The sequence below is a fragment of the Neovison vison genome, chromosome 7 (assembly GCF_020171115.1).
Source record: "Neovison vison isolate M4711 chromosome 7, ASM_NN_V1, whole genome shotgun sequence".
In the NCBI taxonomy this organism is placed as follows: Eukaryota; Metazoa; Chordata; class Mammalia; order Carnivora; family Mustelidae; genus Neogale; species Neogale vison.
This window is the reverse complement of record NC_058097.1, coordinates 145,715,211-145,734,078: the sequence shown is the minus strand read 5'-3', so window position 1 is coordinate 145,734,078 and position 18,868 is coordinate 145,715,211. Positions and strand designations below refer to the sequence as shown.

The 18,868-nt window shown below is 46.2% G+C and overlaps 1 protein-coding gene across 3 annotated transcripts; it reads right to left on the bottom strand.

The window, feature by feature from the left end:
• Positions 1 to 2,751: 2,751 nt before the first annotated feature.
• On the bottom strand, positions 2,752 to 18,507 carry KCTD14 (potassium channel tetramerization domain containing 14). Of its 3 annotated transcripts, XM_044258452.1 has the most exons (3): positions 18,408 to 18,507; positions 4,151 to 4,252; positions 2,752 to 3,532 (listed from the first exon to the last, which is right to left on the bottom strand). In XM_044258452.1, exons 1-3 carry the CDS (start codon positions 18,474 to 18,476, stop codon positions 2,864 to 2,866), a joined length of 840 nt encoding a protein of 279 aa, XP_044114387.1. In that variant the 5' UTR covers positions 18,477 to 18,507; the 3' UTR covers positions 2,752 to 2,863. The 3 variants fall into 3 exon arrangements, with proteins under 3 accessions (XP_044114387.1, XP_044114389.1, XP_044114388.1); XM_044258454.1 differs by lacking the exon at positions 4,151 to 4,252; XM_044258453.1 differs by lacking the exons at positions 4,151 to 4,252; positions 18,408 to 18,507 and adding an exon at positions 6,946 to 7,078.
• Positions 18,508 to 18,868: the final 361 nt, after the last annotated feature.

Sequence of the window (18,868 nt, the reverse complement as noted above, 5' to 3'; positions counted from 1 at the left end):
GCAGAGGGGAGTAGGAAAGGATGGGAAAATAGAGAATTAAAAAAAAAAAGAGGTCCTCTAAGACAATGGAGACCTGAGAACCTGGCAGAGTGCTATGAACTAGTGTGCCTCAGTGGGGCACTCTCACAGGTTTCAATCTTTGTGTTTTCCTTTGGATTACAATGACAGTTATATTTACCACTCATTTTTAGGTTTTTCTCCTCTGACTCTAATTCTCTTTAGTTAATCCCAATATATTAGGAAAAGTATCATGCACCTGTACAAATATCCAGAGATAGTTTTTTAAACATTATTAATGTGTTTTACTATTTTGCTTTTTCTTTTGGGAAATGGGAAGGGAGGAGATGGTACTGTTGGGTAAGCAGCCAAGAGTGTCCCCTTCATTTATGTACTTCTTACTTGTATCTTTTTGGATATTTCTTTTTTTCATAGCCCTTTAAGCCCCACCACCTTAAATCCTTTTTTTGAGCACAGATTAAATTAACTTGCATTGCATTAAATGAGTATTCTCCTTCTCAATAATTTTAAACCTCTATAAATATAATTTTTGTCACTGTATAACATTGCATTATATAAAGGTAATATAATATGCTTGACTTATTTCCCATTGTTTAGCTTTTATAATTTAAGTGGGATGAAAATAGTATGTTATGTTAACTGTATTATGGATTGGGAATGGGGAGGGGATATTGAAATTGTCTTTATTTAATAAAATAATTTGATAAATGGCTCAGGAAGAAGGTCAGATCCTAAGGGCCTGCCTGCAGGTTAAAGCCAAAGCAATAAAAGAGATAGATAACCAGAATGTGGTCTTCTCCTGGCAAATGACAAAAGCACAAGAGGGCTGATGGAAACTTGGCATGCCTCTAAAGCCCGAGTTTAGAACTGGCGCATTCACTTTGCTGCATATCCCATTGGCCAGATTAAGTCATGAAGCCAAGCGTGAAGTCACTGGGGTGGGAGGATTACTCCCACCTACAGAGAAGCATGGCAAGAACAGGGAGGGAAGAAAAAATAGGAAACAAATACAGTCTGCTAGGGAAAAGCCCCTAGTGATGGGGGTGACTTTAAGAAGAGATGAGACCAGTCCTCAATTTGAAGTTATTTGCATTTCTGTCTGGTAAACTCTCTCTCCTTTATGTGCCTATACTTGCCACAGTCAACTGTGTGCACAAATAGCTCATGGGAGTAGCATTTGTAAAAATTCGGAAAAAGATGTGTGTGTTCCATCTGGGTGAGCATTGTGTAGAACAGCGGTAAACAAGTTCAAGACATCTAGATGATCCATGAATCCAGCAGGAGCAAAGAACCAGGATTGACCAGAAGACAACGAGCCATCTGGGAACGTACAGAAATCTTGAGGAGGACGCAGACCTTTACATAATTTGCAAAATTGAGACTTTAAGCAATCCTATTTAGATCTTACAGAACAGAGTGTCTCCTGGTAATCTAATCTCATAAATGTGATTACTAATCAAAGAGTATAAACTATTTTTCAGGTTCTTGATAAATAATGTTGAATTGGTTCATGATAAAAAGGTCAAATAGACATTCAGGATTTTTTTCACTTAAAATTGTTGGCCATATTAAATACTAAAAGGAAAACATGAAAATGTTTTGAAAATAAAAAATATACAAGCAGATGTGGTTATTGAATTATTACGCTCATTGGAAATGATTGTTCTGAGCAATTCTGTGTTTAAATCTGAAACTCCCTGACAGCAATAATGCCTCAAACCTTGGAAATTAACCTTGATCTTCAGTCCCAGGGAAATGAGGATGGCTGGTCACCCTACTAGGCAGGACGGGGAAGGGGCCATCTATCCCAGACCTGGACTTAGAGAAGGATGATGTCTACTGTGTCCTCCTTAGAGTTGCATTATTACTGTCTTTGGTTCAGAAGCAGAACCTGAAACAGAGACTCCTGTGCCAGTGGTTTATTGAGGATGTGCTCTCAGGGGATGGAGAGTGAGAAAAGTAGGATATACAGCAGAGGTAGAGTGCTGAGTAAGAATATGGTGTCAGATGAAGACTGACTCCAGCCTGATCCCACAGGGAGCACCAGAACACAAGCTACACCAGAGTTGATTCCTCCTTGAGGTGAGGGCTCAGTCTTCCATACCTCCCCACAAACAAGATGGCAATTCTTTTTTAGAGCAGGCCTCGAAGTTAGGGTACATCAGAATTACCGGGGTGGGGGCTTATTAAAACAGACTGTTGGGTCAACTCTCAGAGTGTCTGATTGGATAGGTCTGAGAATTTGTATTTCTAAGAAGTTCCCATGTATTGCTAATGCTGCTGGTCCAGGGACCACACTTTGAAAATCATTGTCCTAGAGAAAAAGACAGCTGTCAGGCTTTAGAAGTCAACACTCACAGCACCTGGGAAAGGAGCTCTGAGTGGCATCTACTACAGGTATGAACTTGGCATCTTCCTCATTAAGGCATATTAACTGGGTGAGAGGATTGGACCAAACGCCAAGCCTGGGTAGACTACATTTTCAGATCATTTTATCTAGATTCATGGTACTCTGTTACCTTGCTGTTATCATCCGCCATCTCCAGTCAAAGTATTGTTGAAACATTCCAACTCATCTCAGCCTTGCCGTTTGGACTTGAAGGGAAGGATCTGACAGGTAGGGGAGGCTTTAACGAGGTGGCAGCTGCACCTCACTAGGCAAGCACAGTGGAATCAGTTGCAATGAGTAGAAAGTCCTCAACAGGGAAATAATTATTCGGGGGTGAGGGGGAGTTGTTTGATTTTTCTTTTAATTAAAGTAAGACGAATTTTGAAGGCAACTTTTAATTTCATAAGTCGCACCAGAACCTGAAATAAACTGTCCCCGCCCCCCCTCCCCAGGGGATCACCACCAGATGAAGACGAATGTGTAAAAGTAACCCAAGTGCTTGGTCCGTAATGTCCTCTCCGAGAACTGTTCATAGTGTACCTGGTACCCCTGGGCCGTAATGTCCATCTTCACGCAGTCGAGGAGGTCCTTGACCTGCGGGGCCGCCTTCCAGGGGCCGAACTTGACCACCGACCTCTTTTCGGCCTCCAGAACCCGCAGGGCATCCGCGCAGAGCACCGCGTCTTCTTCAGTGCGCACCGCGCACACCAGCACCGCGGAGCTGCGAGCCGCCACCGCCTCGGCGCGCGCCAGACGCACCATGAGCTCCAGGTTCTCGCTGTAGCCCGGCACCCGCAGCAAGAACTGCCTCCGGGCCACTTGCTCACCGAAGATCTGCGGCGTGTCCTCTAAGAGCTTGACCAGAGGCTTGATTTCATAAAACTGCGCCTCGCGGTACACCTCCGGGATGTGGTGTGTGGGCAGCCGCTCGCTGCGCAGGTAGTCCAGGATGGGTCCGAAATAGGTGCCGGGGCGATCGATGAAGAAGCGGCCCTCTGCATCCGTGTAGGCCTTAGCGGAGCTGGAGAACATCTCTGCCAGCTTTGAACCTGGGAGCTTTCTCAGGGTGCCCACGGTGGTGGTGTACAACTCGCCTCCCACGTTAAGCTCTAGGACAGGAGATCCCTGAGGGCACAAGAAGGCAGAGTGGAATGGTAGTGTCACCTCTAGGGAGCTTATGGCTTATTTTCATCCATAGAATATTATAGAATATTAGTCCAGGAGGCTGCTATGGAAGCAAGTCCCAGTGACAACACTTGGAAAGCCTGTGGCCTTTGGCAGAGCTTTTTCCCTCCCTATGCCTGTTTCTTCATTTATAAAATGGAAATATGGAGCTGTTGTGAAGTCAGAAGTTCCCAAGGCTGGAAGCTCAGATCTAAGATATAGTTAAGGGGGGGGGGGTATTCCGATTTCAGAGAGGCTAAGAAGCCATAGGTGTATTCATTTGGGAAGCATTTGGGCATTTCTTGGGTACTTACTGTGTGCCCATAATCTGTGGTGAGAGTTGGGGAAGTTTGCATGATAGACATATTTCAAAATACGGTCTGGTGGGTATTAAGTAACAGGAATATCCTTGGTGCTGAAAAGGTCAGTAACACCAGGAACAATGGGTATAAAACTGCCTCATAAACTGTATAGTGTGGTACCAATGGAAGTTAGGTTTCGCTGGCCTGCAGAATTTTTAGAGGCCTCTTCTCTATGCCACACCTTGAGCTGAGCACTAAGGATGTGGTGAAGACCTACATGGTGCCCGCCTGGAGATGCCCACAGGCCAGTGCGAAGGAGACATGGGAATGGACTGAGAGTCAGGTTGCATTTGGGGAACACTGAGTGCTGCCAGCAGACCTAACAAAAATAACAGAAGATTATTACATGTGAGGTGATACACTAGTTGTTAGCCTTATAAACCAACTTCCTGAATAACTTTGGTTATCTAAAATTGACTCACTCTGGGCGCCTGGGTGGCTCAGTGGGTTAAAGCCTCTGTCTTCGGCTCAGGTTATGATCCCAGTGTCCTGGGATCGAGCCCCACATCATGCTTTCTGCTCAGCAGGGAGCCTGCTTCCCCCCACTCTCTCTGCCTGCCTCTAGGCTTACTTGTGATCTCTGTCAAATAAATAAATAAAATCTTAATAAATAAATAAATAAAAATTGATTCATTCCATCCATAAAATACGTGTGTGCCAGGTACTGGAACACTGAGGAGCAAGTGGGACAGTCTCTTTCCTCCTAGTCTAGTAACTGTCCAGAGCGCTTTACATTCAACCTCTAATTCAATCCTCACAGCAATCCTATGAAGAATGAATTAAATCCTCATTTTACAGGCGAAGAAACGGAGGATTAAGGAGCTGAAGTAAATTGCCTAAAAGCAACCAGCTATTAAGGGATGATGTCAGAACTTAAACTCGGGGCCACATTACCCCGAAGCATGTCCTCTTGGTCATTACATCAGCCAGTTTTCAACCTTTAAAACCTCCACTCTTCATTCCCTTAGTTACTCATTCATTCCAAAAAACATAGAGGGACTATTACATTCAAGCCTCCTCTTGAGCAGAGGAAGAGGACACGGTCCCTGCCCCCTGCTATCACGGAGCTCACTGAGGAAAGAGGGAAACAGAGGGCTTAAATGTGCAGGTGCCCAGAGGGGAGATTCAAAGGCTCTCCATGTGGATTGGTGTGTGCTGGAGGTTGTCAAGGAGGGTTTCCAAGCAAGTGTGATGACTGCAGCCACAGAAAAGATCAGGGTGGCATCAGAGGGAAGGCTGCATTTCCATCCTGGAGATTCAGCCACAAGTCATTGCAGAGCCAGGAGTAGTGACAGGGTTTAGACATGCCCTGGGTTCTCATTTAGGTGTGACTTCATTCTCAACTTGAGTGTGGGCTCTACCTCTAAGGTTAAAGTACTGGAATAAAGAGAGCCAGGGGCAGCCAAACAGCTGGGGGAGGGGGAATGGGGAAAGAGTTGCCATGGCAACAGCTGGGGGTGGACAGTTCTGCGGGTTAGAGTAGAGAAGGGAGACCAAGAGGATGCTTTCTGACAGCAGTCAACCTGCTTTGCGTTTAACTACCCGCTTCACCGAGCCAACTCAGGGTTAACCGAACAGCCTTGCCAAGAGGCCCTGAGGTTTAGGGGAGAAAGAGGAAGTCACAGGTTCTCGTTTATTTTTCTCAAGGCAAGCCTGCAGGCTGTATTGTTTGGCTGCTGTCAGAATCAAGTCCTGGTGATTCTCAGTTCTGGTCAATTCCATGGCCCCATGCCCCTTCCCCAATCCAATCTTTGCTTTGAAGCCAGAGTCATTCTTCTGAAGTGGAAATCTGATCTGTTCACACCCTGCTTTAAACACTTTGGGCACTTTGCATCCCTTTCCAGATAAACTCTAAACCTTTTAATAAGGTTTACAAGGCCCTTTGCAGCCCTGGCAAAATCAACTACCAGATACACCCTGCCCCCACCCATCCAGAGCAGGCTGGTCCCCCATGCCTACAGGACTTGACTCATTTGCTGCCCACACTTGCTTTGCTTAGGCCACTCATCCTTCAAGTTAATTCCTCCAGAAATCTTTCTAGATGGGTTGTCTCCTTGTGATTCTACAGGGCCCTGTAATTCCATTTGTTCATCCGTATCCCCCGCTAGACCATGAGATTCCTAAGGAATGACTATCCCCGATTCCTCTCTGTATTACCAATACCTACTGCAGGGCCCAGCACACCAGGATGCTCCGTAAATGTCCATTTATTAAGCTGGAGCTTACCTGATGCACTGATTACAGGAGCGCCTGGTATTCTGATAAAAGCCAGTCTGTCCCTACCTGGCATCACGCTCCCCGCTGGCTCCCTCTCTTGCTCAGTAATTCGTTCAGACATATACTGAGCCCCTAGGGCAGCCCTGCCACGGAGCAGGTGACAATGACATTTATCACTGCCCTAGGGGAAAGAGCCACCGTCTCCCCCTGCTGGATCTGCTCTGCTTTCCTATGAGTCGTCCGGAGGGCACCCAGCCCAGGAGAGATTAGAATGTTCTGCTCCTGGAGCGCATTGGGTCTTTTCCGGATCCTCCCCGCAAACTCCCCTCAACCAAGCCCTGGGAGGGGGAAGGCAGGCAGGAGACTCAGGACCCTGCCAGAGGGCAGGGGCAGCCTAGGTGTGGTGGGTGAGGGAATGAGAGCCCCGAAGCCTTCCGTCGGGTCTTCTGCTCTCATACACGGGAGGAGGAGGGGCAGCGGAAGAGCGGTGGACTAGGACAAGCCCAGGGACTGAGGGGAGACACAAAGAAAACAGCTGACACAAAGACTGAACGGAGAGGGGGAGATAAAAGCGGCCAGGCAGAAAAGAGGGCAAGGAGGAGAGGCTGGACCGAGCCAGGCAGGGAACGGGCAGAAAGAGAGATCAAAGCCAGAACTAGCTAGGGGAGGAGAGCACCCAGCTAGGGGCGCGCCAGAAGCTAGGGGACTCAGACCCTGAGGAAGGGACGTACACTGAAAGGAGTGAAAGAAGGCAGAAGCGCAAGGACTGAGCCGCCCTTGCGGCTGCGCACTCACCCCTGACGGGCCAGTGGAGGGGGAGGCCTGGCTGGACCGCAGGGAGCGGGATCCCGAGCTCAGACTCATCATTCTGGTCCTGCAGGTGGCTGGGCACCCAGACTCGCCACGTGTGAGGTACCTACGGCTGGCTGGCGGAAGTACACCTTTGCTCCACGCCCCCGGGTGGGGCAAAGTGGACCCAGGGTGTGGTTAGAGCCCGGGGTTGACTTTGGCTCTGCCAAGCACGCTGTAAGACCTTAGGTCATCACTGACCCTCTCTGGGAGGGGGCTCCCCTTCAGCCAAAAGCTGGAGGCAGAGGGAATTGACACCGACAGCAGGAGACTTTCTACTCTCTACAGTTCTAGGGGTGAAGGATCAATAACCCTCACTTTACAAATGAGGAAAGTGAGGCTCCAAGAGAGAGGGTGGCCAGTGCAGAATATGTTTCCACTTAAGATCAGCTTCTAGGGCGCCTGGGTGGCTCAGTGGGTTGAGCCGCTGCCTTCGGCTCAGGTCATGATCTCAGGGTCCTGGGATCGAGTCCCACATCGGGTTCTCTGCTCAGCAGGGAGCCTGCTTCTTCCTCTCTCTCTGCCTGCCTGCCTGTCTGCCTACTTATGATCTCTCTCTGTCAAATAAATAAATAAAATCTTTAAAAAAAAAAAAAAAAGATCAGCTTCTAAAAGTTCAAGGCATGACCATTGATGCAAAGAGCTAAGATACCTGTCGTATGGGTGATTTTGCTTATTAAAACATAACCCTAAGAGGGGGAGCATAATTCCTCACTCCTAAAGTATGGTCATGCATAGTGACTTTCTTCCAAAGAGGAGAGCATGGAAAGGAAGGGGGGGGGTGGAACAGAAACAAAAACTTGGCAAACCCTACCTCAGCCAGGTAATCAAGGTCAACATCAAGATGATAGTGAATACCCTTGGAATGATGTGACGAAAATGGCACTTTACTTCTGTGATCTCCTACCCAAAACCCATAATCCCAATCTAATCATGAGAAAAACATCTAACAAATTCCAACAGAATGACTTTCCTCAATATACCTGACTAATAATCCTCAAAACTGTTGGCGTCATTAAAACAAGGAAAATCTGTGAGGCACCTGAGCGGTTCAGTCAGTTGGGAGTCTGCTTTCAGCTGGGGTCATGATCCCCGGGTTTGGTGATCTTTTTGGAAAAAAAAAAGAAAGGAAGGAAGAAAGAAAAATGGTGCTGATAGACTTGCTTGATGTAGGGTTGCCACAAAACTTCAGTTTGTAAAAAATGCAGTATTTGTGAGGCACATAACGCAAAGCCCCCCCCCCCAAAAAAAAGAGAGAGAGAAAGTAGGAGACAAAGTCTGGGCCACTCACAGCATAGGACATTGGATCAAGGACTACAAAAAGGTAAATTATAAAACAATCCTCCACTCAAAGGGGAATGCTGTGCTTGTCTTATTCCTTGGTTCTGGGTGGAGAAAAATCTTCCTGAAAAGGTCTGACTATAGGCTAGAGCTTAAATGGATCTGGGACCCAAATATTCACTTTAATTTTTTTTAAGATTTTATTCATTTATTTGAGAAAGAGAAAGATAGGAGAGAAGGCATGATGGGGGAGGGAGGAGCAGACTCCCCACTGAGCAAAGAGCCTAACATGGGGCTCAGTCCCAGGACTGTGAGATCATGACCTGAGCCAAAGGCAGACACTCAACTGACTGAGCCATCCAGGCACCCCAAATATTCACTTTCTTAAATCATCAGAAACAGCAACATCGGGCGCGTGGGTGGCTCAGTGGGTTAAGCCACTGCCTTCGGCTCAGGTCATGATCTCAGGGTCCTGGGATCAAGTCCCACATCGGGCTCTCTGCTCAGCAGGGAGCCTGCTTCCCTTCCTCTCTCTCTGCCTGCCTCTCTGCCTACTTGTGATCTCTCTCTGTCAAATAAATAAATAAAAATCTTAAAAAAAAAAAAGAAACAGCAACATCAGCTAGGAATTTAATTTAAATGGACCTAGGTTGGTGGTTTCCTCAGATGCCTGACAAAAAAATGAAAACCCTTCCTGGAGGAAAGTCCAGTCACACCAAACTTGAAAGAACCCACACAGTCCAGTAAATGCAAGCTCACAATATGAAATCCTGAAATACAAAAGGAAACGAGATACCATGAGCAAGAGTCAGCAGATCCACACAAGCAACTCAGATATTGAGATTACTGGATACAGAATATAAAATAAGTGTTTAATGTGCTTAAATAAATATAAGGGTTATGTAGAACATGAATAAAGACCAAGAAGATATGATCAAAAATTACCAGGAAGATGGGCGCCTGGGTGGCTCAGTGGGTTAAGCCGCTGCCTTCGGCTCAGGTCATGATCTCAGGGTCCTGGGATCGAGTCCCGCATTGGGCTCTCTGCTCAGCAGGGAGCCTGCTTCCTCCTCTCTCTCTCTGCTTGCCTCTCTGCCTACTTGTGATCTCTCTCTATCAAATAAATAAATAAAATCTTAAAAAAAAAAAATTACCAGGAAGATTTGAAAAAAGCCAAATAGACCTTCCAGAAATGAAAAATAAAATAACTGAACTGAGGTTACTGTAATTGAGCAGGGGTTGAGAAAATGCAATCCAAGGAGCAATACTGTGCTGTTTTCATTCCATCATTTTGGCAAATGTTGAGAAGAATAACAATATGCTAGAGGTGGTAAGGATACAGGAAAACAGCACCTCCAACTTTGCATATTGGAGTGTGAACTGCTCTGATCTTTTAAGAAAATAATATGGTCATATCTACTGAAATAAAATAATGCAGGTGCCATTTGATCCAATAGTCCCACTTTTGAGAATCTTACCAATTGAAATACAAACACTGTTTAAAAAAAAAAAAAGAGGAAAAAAAAAAGAAACCACTGTTCTGAAAGGATATGAACAAATATGTTTATCACTGTTTTGTTTGTGATGACAAAAATGAGAAACTTAGAGGTACCATTAAATAAACCAAGATTTTTGATTTTTTGATGCCTTGGAATACTTTGCAACTATGAAAAGGAATAAGGCAGATCTTGGAACAGAATAGAAAGCCCAAAAATAAACCTATAATTGTATGGCCAATTAATCTTCAACAAAAGAGGAAAGAATATGCAATGGGAAACAGTCTCTTCAACAAATGGTGTCGGGAAAACTGGACAGCCACATGCAAAAAAGTGAAAATGGATCACTTTCTTACACCATAAACAAAAACTCAAAATGGATCGAAGACCAAAATAGAGACCTAAAACTGTAAACATCCTTGAAGAGAGCACAGATACTGATTTCTGTGACAGCAGATGTCGCAACATTTTTCTAGATATGTCTCCTGAGGCAAGGGATACAAAAGCAAAAATGAACTATTGGGACTACATCAAAATTAAAAGCTGAACAGCAAAGGAAACAATCAACAAAAAAGCTAAAAGACAAGCTACTGAATGAGAGAATATATGACATATCCAATAAAGGGTTAGTATCCAAAATACATGAAAACTGATACAACTTGAAAATAGAGCTACCCTACGACTCAGCAATCGCACTACTGGGTATTTACCCTAAAGATACAAATGTAGTTATCCAAAGGGGCACGTGCACTTGAATGTTTATAGCAGCAATGTCCACAATAGCCAAACTATGGAAAGAACCTAGATGTCCATCAACAGATGAATGGATACAGAAGATGTGGTGTATATATATACAATGGGATACTATGCAGCCATCAAAAGAAATAAAATCTTGCCATTTGCAACGACATTGATGGAACTAGAGGGTATTATGCTGAGCGAAATAGGTCAATCAGAGAAAGACAATTATCATATGATCTCCCTGATATGAGGAAGTTGAGAGGCAACATGGGGGCTTCGGGGGGTAGGAAAGGAATAAATGAAACAAGATAGGATTGGGAGGGAGACAAACCATAAGAGACTCTTAATCTCACAAAACAAACTGAGGGTTCCCAGGAGGAGGGGGGGAAGGAGAGGGTTGTTGGGTTATGGGCATTGGGGAAGGTATGTGCTATGGTGAGTGCTGTGAAGTGTGTAAACCTGATGATTCACAGACCTGTATCCCTGGGGCTAATAATACATTATATATTAATAAAAAAATAAAAAATTTAAAAAACTGATACAACTCAATATCTCCAAAAAACAAATAACAATTAAATAATTAAATCTAATAAACAATTAAGAAGTGGACAGACAACATGAACAGACATTTCCCCAAAGAAGACATTCAGATGGCCAACAGACACATAAAAAGATATTGTTCATCTATCACTTACCATCAGGGAATGCAAATCAAAACCACAAGATATCACCTCACACCTGTTGGAATGGCTAAAATCAACAACACAAGAAACAACGAGTGTTGACGAGGATGTGGAGAAAAAGAAACCCTCCTGCACCATTGGTGGGAATGCAAACTGGTGCATCCAATCTGGAAGAGTATGGATGTACTCTAAAAAGTTAAATATAGGGGGCTCCTAGCTAACTCAGTCAGTAGAGCATGTAGCTCTTGATCTGAGGGTTGTGAGTTGGAGCCCCATGTTAGGTGTGGAGATTACTTAAAAATAAAATATTTTTTTGAAAAAAGAGCTAAACATAGAACTACCCTATGATCCAGTAATTGCACTACTGGGTACCCACAATATAAAACACTAATTTAAAGGGATACATGAACCTCTATGTTTATTGCAGCATTATTTACACTAGCCAAATTATGGAAACAGCCCAAATGTCCATCTATGAATCAATGGATAAAGAAGATGTGGCGTACAACGGAATATTGTTCAGTCATAAAAAGTAATGAAATCTTGCCGTTTGCAAAGACATGGATAGAGCTGGAGAGTGTAATGCTAAGTGAAACAAGTCAGTGAGAGAAAGACAAATACCATATAATCTCACTCATATGTGGAATTTAAGAAAGAAAACAAAGAGAGAGAGAAATAAAAAAGCAGAATCTTAACTCTAAAGAACAAACCGATGGTTACCAGAGGGGAGGTGGGTGGGATGATGGGTAACATAGATGATGGGAATTAAAGGCTACATTTATGATGAGCACTGAGTAATGTATAGAATTGTTCAATCAGGGTGCCTGGGTGGCTCAGTGGGTTAAGCCACTGCCTTCGGCTCAGGTCATGATCTCAGAGTCCTGGGATCGAGTCCCACATAGGGCTCTCTGCTCAGCAGGGAGCCTGCTTCCCTCTCTCTCTCTCTCTGCCTGCCTCTCTGCCTACTTGTGATTTCTGTCAAATAAATAAATAAATAAAATCTTTAAAAAAAAAAAAAGAATTGTTCAATCACTATGTGGTACACCTGAAACTATTATAACACTGTATGTTAAGTATACAGGAATTAAAATAAAAAGCTTAATAAAAAAGTCCGAAACAAACAAACAAATCCTTAGTTATCTGATAGAATCTATACAGTGGAAATTACATCTGGATACAACGGTTTTTTGTTTTGTTTTAAGATTTATTTATTAGAGAGAGAGTGCATGCAAGTAGGGGGAGAGGCAAAGGGAAAGAATCTTCAAATAGACTCCCCGGTAAGCACAGAGCACATATGGGGCTTGATCCCACAACCCAAGAGTTGGTCACTCGACCAACTGAGCCTCCCAGGCGCCCCTGGTTACAAAGGATTTTATTCGCTACAAAAAAAAAAAAAAGAAAGAGAGAGAGAGAGAGAGAATGGAAGATTTATATTCATTCAGCCATGATTTATTAAGTGATTAAAAATAAACATCAGAGCAGTGTATACAGTGGGAATCCATTTGTGTAAAAACAAACACAAGAAACCTCTTCTTAGATAAATTTATATGTCAGCATAATGGGAAGGGTGTAGAATAATGCTCACTGGATGTTATCATCGGTTAATCAGTGAGGTGGTGGTAGAAATTGACAAGGGAGGGGCCCCTGGGTAGCTCAGTCGGTTAAGCATCCGACTCTGGATTTTGGCTCAGGTCCCCTAATGGTCCTGTTATCAACCCCCACATCAGGCTCTGTGCTCAGGAGGAAGTCTGCTTGAGATCCTCTTTTTCCCTTGCCCATTGCCCCTCCCCCACCTATGCATGCCTCCAGGCAAGCTCTCTCCGTCTCTCTCAAATAAATAAACAAATCTTAATTAAGAAAAAAAAAAAAAAGAGGGGCGCCTGGGTCGCTCAGTGGGTTAAGCCGCTGCCTTCGGCTCAGGTCATGATCTCAGGGTCCTGGGATCGAGCCCCGCATCGGGCTCTCTGCTCAGCAGAGAACCTGCTTCCCTCTCTCTCTCTCTCTCTGCCTGCCTCTCTGCCTACTTGTGATCTCTGTCTGTCAAATAAATAAATAAAATCTTAAAAAAAAAAAAAGAAAGAAAGAAATGGACAGGGGAGATTATTTATTCTTTTTAAATATTTTATTTATTTATTTGACAGCGATCACAAGTAGGCAGAGAGGCAGGCAGAGACAGGGGGTGGGAAGCAGGCCCACCGCCAAGCAGAGAGCCCGAAGTGGGGCTCTATCCCAGGACCCTGGGATCGTGACCTGAGCCGAAGGCAGAGGCTTTAACCCACTGAACCACCCAGGCGTCCCTACTGATTTTTTTTTTATTAATCGTTGCATTATGTCATTAGTTGTAATGAGCATGAAAAAGGATAAAAGAGAAAAATGAAGAAAAAAGACAAGACAATAACATAAGACAAGCACAAGGCATTCCTGGAAGAAGTCAGCTTTTCTATTTGGGAGATCTGGGAAGTCTTCATGGAAGAGGTAGCATGGTAGCTGGGTCTTGAAGGAGGGAGAGGTTTGTTGAGAGAGGACTCTGTGACACTCTTCCCAGCAGAGGGGTCAGCTGTGCCAAATGAAGGAGGGAAACGGAAAGGCAATAATCATGTGCTGAGTACCTACACTGAACATAGAAACATGTATAAATCCATCCAAGCAGTTAGAATTATTCCACCGATGAGGGAACTATGGCTCAGAGAGGTTAAGTGAACAGCTTAAAGGACACACAGCTAGTAACTGGCAGAGTCAAGCTGACTCCATGAATTTCTCACCAAAAATTCTCTTTCCGGGACTATAAAGATTTGCTTTATGTCTGGTCGATACAGTTTGAACAAGCAATTTGGTTCATGCTCCCCCAAAATTCGTATGTTGAAACTTAGAGCCCAATATAATGGTATGAGGAAGTGGGACTTTTGGGAAGTGAATAGGTCATGAGGCCGGAGCCCTCAAGCATGGGATTTGTGGTTTTATAAAGAAAAGACCCCCAGACAGTTTGCTAGCTCCTTCCTTCTGCTGTAGGAGGACACCAAGAGAAGAGGGCCATCTATGAACCAGGAAGCGGGCTCTCAGCAGACACCAAATCTACCAGCAGCATGATTTTGCACTTCCTAACCTCCAGAGCTGTGAAAAAGAATGCTTGTTGTTTATAAGCCACACCGTTTATGTTTGGGGTATAACAGCACAAGGGAGCTAAGATCCTGGTAGAGTGTGTACCTTCAACACTATGACTCTGCAGATGGGACCGAGCATGGGGAGGCTGCTGTGATCGCCTCAAGGCAGGCTTCGCTGCCCACCTTGTCTGGGTGGAGAGCCGACCACAGGCTCCGCACAGCCCCCGTGCCCACTTACCCTTGCCTAGTCCATCTCGTCCCAGCAGGCTGATCAGCCTCATGAGCCAGGATGAGTCCATGGAGACACTGAGTTCTGAAGGGTCATTACCCCGGAAAGGAGGGCTGGACACTCGGAGGGACAAGGGGTGCCTCTAACATGACCAAGCAGCCTGAGATTTTAACTTCATTTCCTGTTTCTTCCCCAGCCCCAGCTGCCCAGAAACAGAGCCTGCTCTCCCTTGCCTTCCTGCCTTTGTTTACGCCGTTCGGAATGCCTTTCTCCGTAGCTCATTCTCTCTGCAAAACAATTCATGAGGCCCAACTCAAACAGACCTCATCGTCTTTTTATATCCAGGGGGACATGTGACCCTCCATTCAAAATAGAAATCGGCCCCTCCACTTTACCTCTGAGCCCCCCGCTTCATGTGTGAGGGCCCTGCGGCTCCCAGGGATGCAGCAGCTCTTTCAGAGTCCCTCAGCCTAGGACGACAAGAGACCAGGGTTCTAGTTCTGGCTCTGCCATTTGTGTGTCACCTTAGGCAAGTCTCTGCCCCCCTCTGGCCCTTAATTCTCCACTCTAACGTAGTGGGTGTTGGGATGTGGCCTGAGATGCTCTTTGCAATCCTGTCTTGTTTGATGCTATAGCAACAAAAGAATTCAAACAGCCCCTTGGTGTTGCCTATGACTGGATCTTGTTTCCCTTTGGCCCAACTCCAAGAGCAAGCACTGCTTCCCTCTGCCCTCCTCCTACTCCTCCCACTCTTTGTTCTTCCTGAGACAAAGCTGCCAGCCCCTCTCCTCTCCAGGCAGCTGGGCTTTGAGCCAGCCAGCCAAGTGGCAGCTGGGACTCAGATGAAAGGGTCCTTAGACGGTTGTCTGTGGCCAAGTGCCCAGCCCAGCACAGCCCAGGCCTGGCAGCCCTGGGCCCAGCTGTCCCACAAGGCAGCCTGCCACTGGTCCCACACAAGGCTCCCTTTGTGGGACCCACCGCAGGGGAGACCCCTGCCAAACCACAAGGACCCTCTTCCCTTCTCTTTGCTCCCCACCGGCTTGAGAAAGATTCAAATCCTTAGAGAATGGTCCAGGGCTGGGCCCAGCTGGCCTGACTCTGGGCCAGGCACCTTGGAGAGCTTTGTCCCATTTAATCTTCCAGAACAGCTCTGGTAGCAGGTAGTGTTATTCCCTTTTAGAGAGGAAGGACATAGAGACCCGAGGGCCTACCATGTGTCGATCACAGTGCCAGGCCCTGGGAAGAGAGTAGTGAACCAGAGGACAAGAGCCAAGAGCAGGGAGCGCACTGTCAGCCGGACACGGACTGATCAATAACCACACACGTAAGTATCGGATTACACAGGTGAACAGATCTCTGAGAGTGAAGAGCACAGAATCATGAGAGCACACAGACAATGGTGGACTTCTTTATGGGAAACAGGGGAGTGAAGCCTTCAGGGGTGAGGTCTGAAGGGGAAGGGGAAAGAGGGTGGGTAGGGAAGAGCACCCAGGACCCTGAGGCCCTGAGGCCAGAGGGAGATGCTAAGTTAGGGGAGGGACCGGAAAAAGGAGATCCAGCAGGAAAGAAGAGGGGGTGTCCCTTTTTGATCACCTTTGGCTGAGACAGCCTCTTGAGGGAAAGGCTACTCATAAACCCCAAAAGTAGTGCCTCCAAGAGCCAACTTCATAATCAATCAACATGTGCTCCCATCTCCCTGGGAAGCCCTCCAACTCTGTCCAAGGAATTCTTTACTTAGAAGCAGGTCTCTTTAACTCTGGGAACCTCACATTCCTCACCTCAAAAATGGGAGTTGTGATGCCCCTACGGGGTTTCCGGGAGGAGTCCAGGAGGCAATGTACAGGCAGTGCCAAGCATGGGGCAGGCACAGGCGCCTACTCCTGGAGCTCTGTATAGGGAGGAAGGTTGGCTGGGCTTCCGTTTGAACCCCTCCCCTCTGACCTGGCCCAGACCCAGCAAGCTCCTCTCTGGAGGGAGGCGGCAGCCAGAGCTTCTGGGTAGAGGTTAGAATTTGCTCAGCTTGGCCTTGACTGCAGGGACACAGAGCATGGCTCGAGGCCAAGTGTGCCCCGAGTTCAACAACTCATGGGCTTTTAACCCAAAAGATGCCCCATGCAAGGAGCAGGAACCAAGATGCCCAGAGTGGGGAGTCGGTAATATAAGAAAACCTCTGTTCCATAGGCATTGTTTCTTTTATCTCACTGCAACCCTGTGGGGAAGACTAAAGGAAGAGTAACATGATCTCGATTTTCCAAGAGAGAAAATCTTAATTTAGAAAGGCTATTTTCTCTAAGTCAGGATCAAATCCAGAAGTCTGATTTTAGAGCCCATGGTGTTTGCCACTCCTTGTCCTGCAGGCCAGGGCCCAGAGACAGCACTGCCCAACTCTCAACCACACCCTCTTGCCCCCACAGCCCCTGTGAGAACACATGGGGGTCCAGTCCAAATCTCCCAGCAGCCTCCCATCAGACCTGGGGCCTCAGTTTCCTCATTCATATAACGGTGAAGTCGTTAGCAAGGCTTGACCATGGTTAAGGTCCCTTGCAACAGTATGAGTCTTGCTTCTTTCTAGTGAAAGTGATGTCGGGATGAACCCCTTAAAGCCATGGGGGTGCCACTTCCACTCTTTGGAGCAGCCTCTAGAGCACAGCTGTTGAAAGATGTGTGTGTGCAAAGTGTGTGTGCAAAGATGTTCACTGCAGCACTGTTTAAAGAAGCAAAAGCCTAGAATAGAAACAGCCTAAATGTCCATCACTTGGGGACTAGTTGAATAAATTAGAGTACATCCACATTCTAGAATACTCTACATCCGCTACAAAAAATGAGGCAGACCTTGTAGATACATGCACTCCTGCATTAGCACTGATAATTTCCAAAAGGATATACAGGAGACTTGGTCATCCTTCCCTCTCAGGAGAGGACTAGGAATCTGCCATGGTGGAAAACTACTTTTCATTGTATATTCTTTCATACTGTCTTAATTTCTTACTGTGTAGATGTCTGTCCGCTTCCCCCCTTTCTCCTTTCTTCCATCCATTCTTCCTTCTTCCTTCCAAACATTCTCTAGAGGTGTTTCTTGTTTTTCTTTTTTCTTTTTTAAATTAAATTAAATTTTATTTTAAATAGGCTCTACACCCAGCATGAAGCCCAACGTGGGGCTTGAACTCATGGCCCCAAGATCAAGACCTGAGGTGAGACCAAAAATTGGACACTTAACCGACTGAAACACCCTGTTGTTGTTGTTTAAAAACAAGTCCATGGGGAGTCCAGCTGGCTCAGTAGGAGGAACATGCATGAGTTCAAGCCCTACACTGAGTGCAGAGATCACTTAAACATGTAAATAAAGTAAAACTTAAAAAAAACAAAAAACTAAAAAACAACAAAAACAAGTCCTATAGAGGGCAGATCATGTGACCTGGGTTTAAGTCCTGCCCTTGATGTTAACGTGTGCAAATGTCAATGTCTTGATGTTAACGTCTGGATCCCATGCTCTATCTCTGCCATTTGTCTCTCCAGATTTACCTTATCCTTCCCTGCTCTGCACTCTGGATGCTGATCTTCAGGGTTCACATCCATAGGCTCTCATCCCTCTGGCTCCCATGCGTGTTCCTCCCGTGGGAGGCCTAGCGGGACATCAGAAGGTAAGAGGAGGCCAAGGTCAGAGTCCTTCCTCCCTCAGTCTCCTCCCCATCCAGTGCCTGAAAGCCAGGGGCTCCCGGTCTGAAGGTTCCAGCTCCTCAGGCGCCCAGACCACACAGCTAGTCTCTGGGGTTCTGGTAACTGCCGCCTCCCTCCCCCTCTGCAGGCTCCCTCCTGCTAACAGCCCTAGGGGGATGAACCACTTCTCCTTTATAAAGACAGCCGCTATTAAACTCACCTCAAATATGCAGCTCCAGGGAGCTCCTATGTGTCCTGCCTCTGAGTGTTCTTGAGTGTGTGTGTGCATGCGTGTGCCCACACGTGCGCTCCCGCGTGCCTGTACTGTTGCTGCGCCGTCACGTGACGGTTACACGTGAGCTGGGACAGGAAGGGGACTGATTTTACTGGGTGTCCACCATGTGCCAGGCTCCATGCAGGACACCTTCTCTCCATGACTGGGTTGGTCCTCACAAGTCTGTGAACCAGGCACTTTCAGCCACACCTTACAGAAGACAAAACAGAGGCCCCGGCTGGGAAAGGGACTCACCCAGCGTCTCACAGCTGAGTAGCAGGGGATCCATCTGGATCTAACCCCGTGCCTTTTAACCCCTCAGGATACCAATTTCCAGAACGCGGCCTTCATTCTCACCCTGTACGTCTCAGCCTGAATGTCACCTTCCTCAAGAGGCCGTTTGGGAC

Excerpts from the sequence above, each read along its gene's own strand:
- KCTD14 (XM_044258452.1), bottom strand. The coding sequence starts at position 18,476 with ATGCACACACACACTCAAGAACACTCAGAGGCAGGACACATAGGAGCT. Across the intron at positions 4,253-18,407 it reads CCTGGAGCTGCATATTTGAG|GTCTGCTGGCAGCACTCAGT; the intron begins GTGAGTTTAATA and ends TATTTTTGTTAG. Across the intron at positions 3,533-4,150 it reads CATCTCCAGGCGGGCACCAT|GGATCTCCTGTCCTAGAGCT; the intron begins GTAGGTCTTCAC and ends TTGTGCCCTCAG.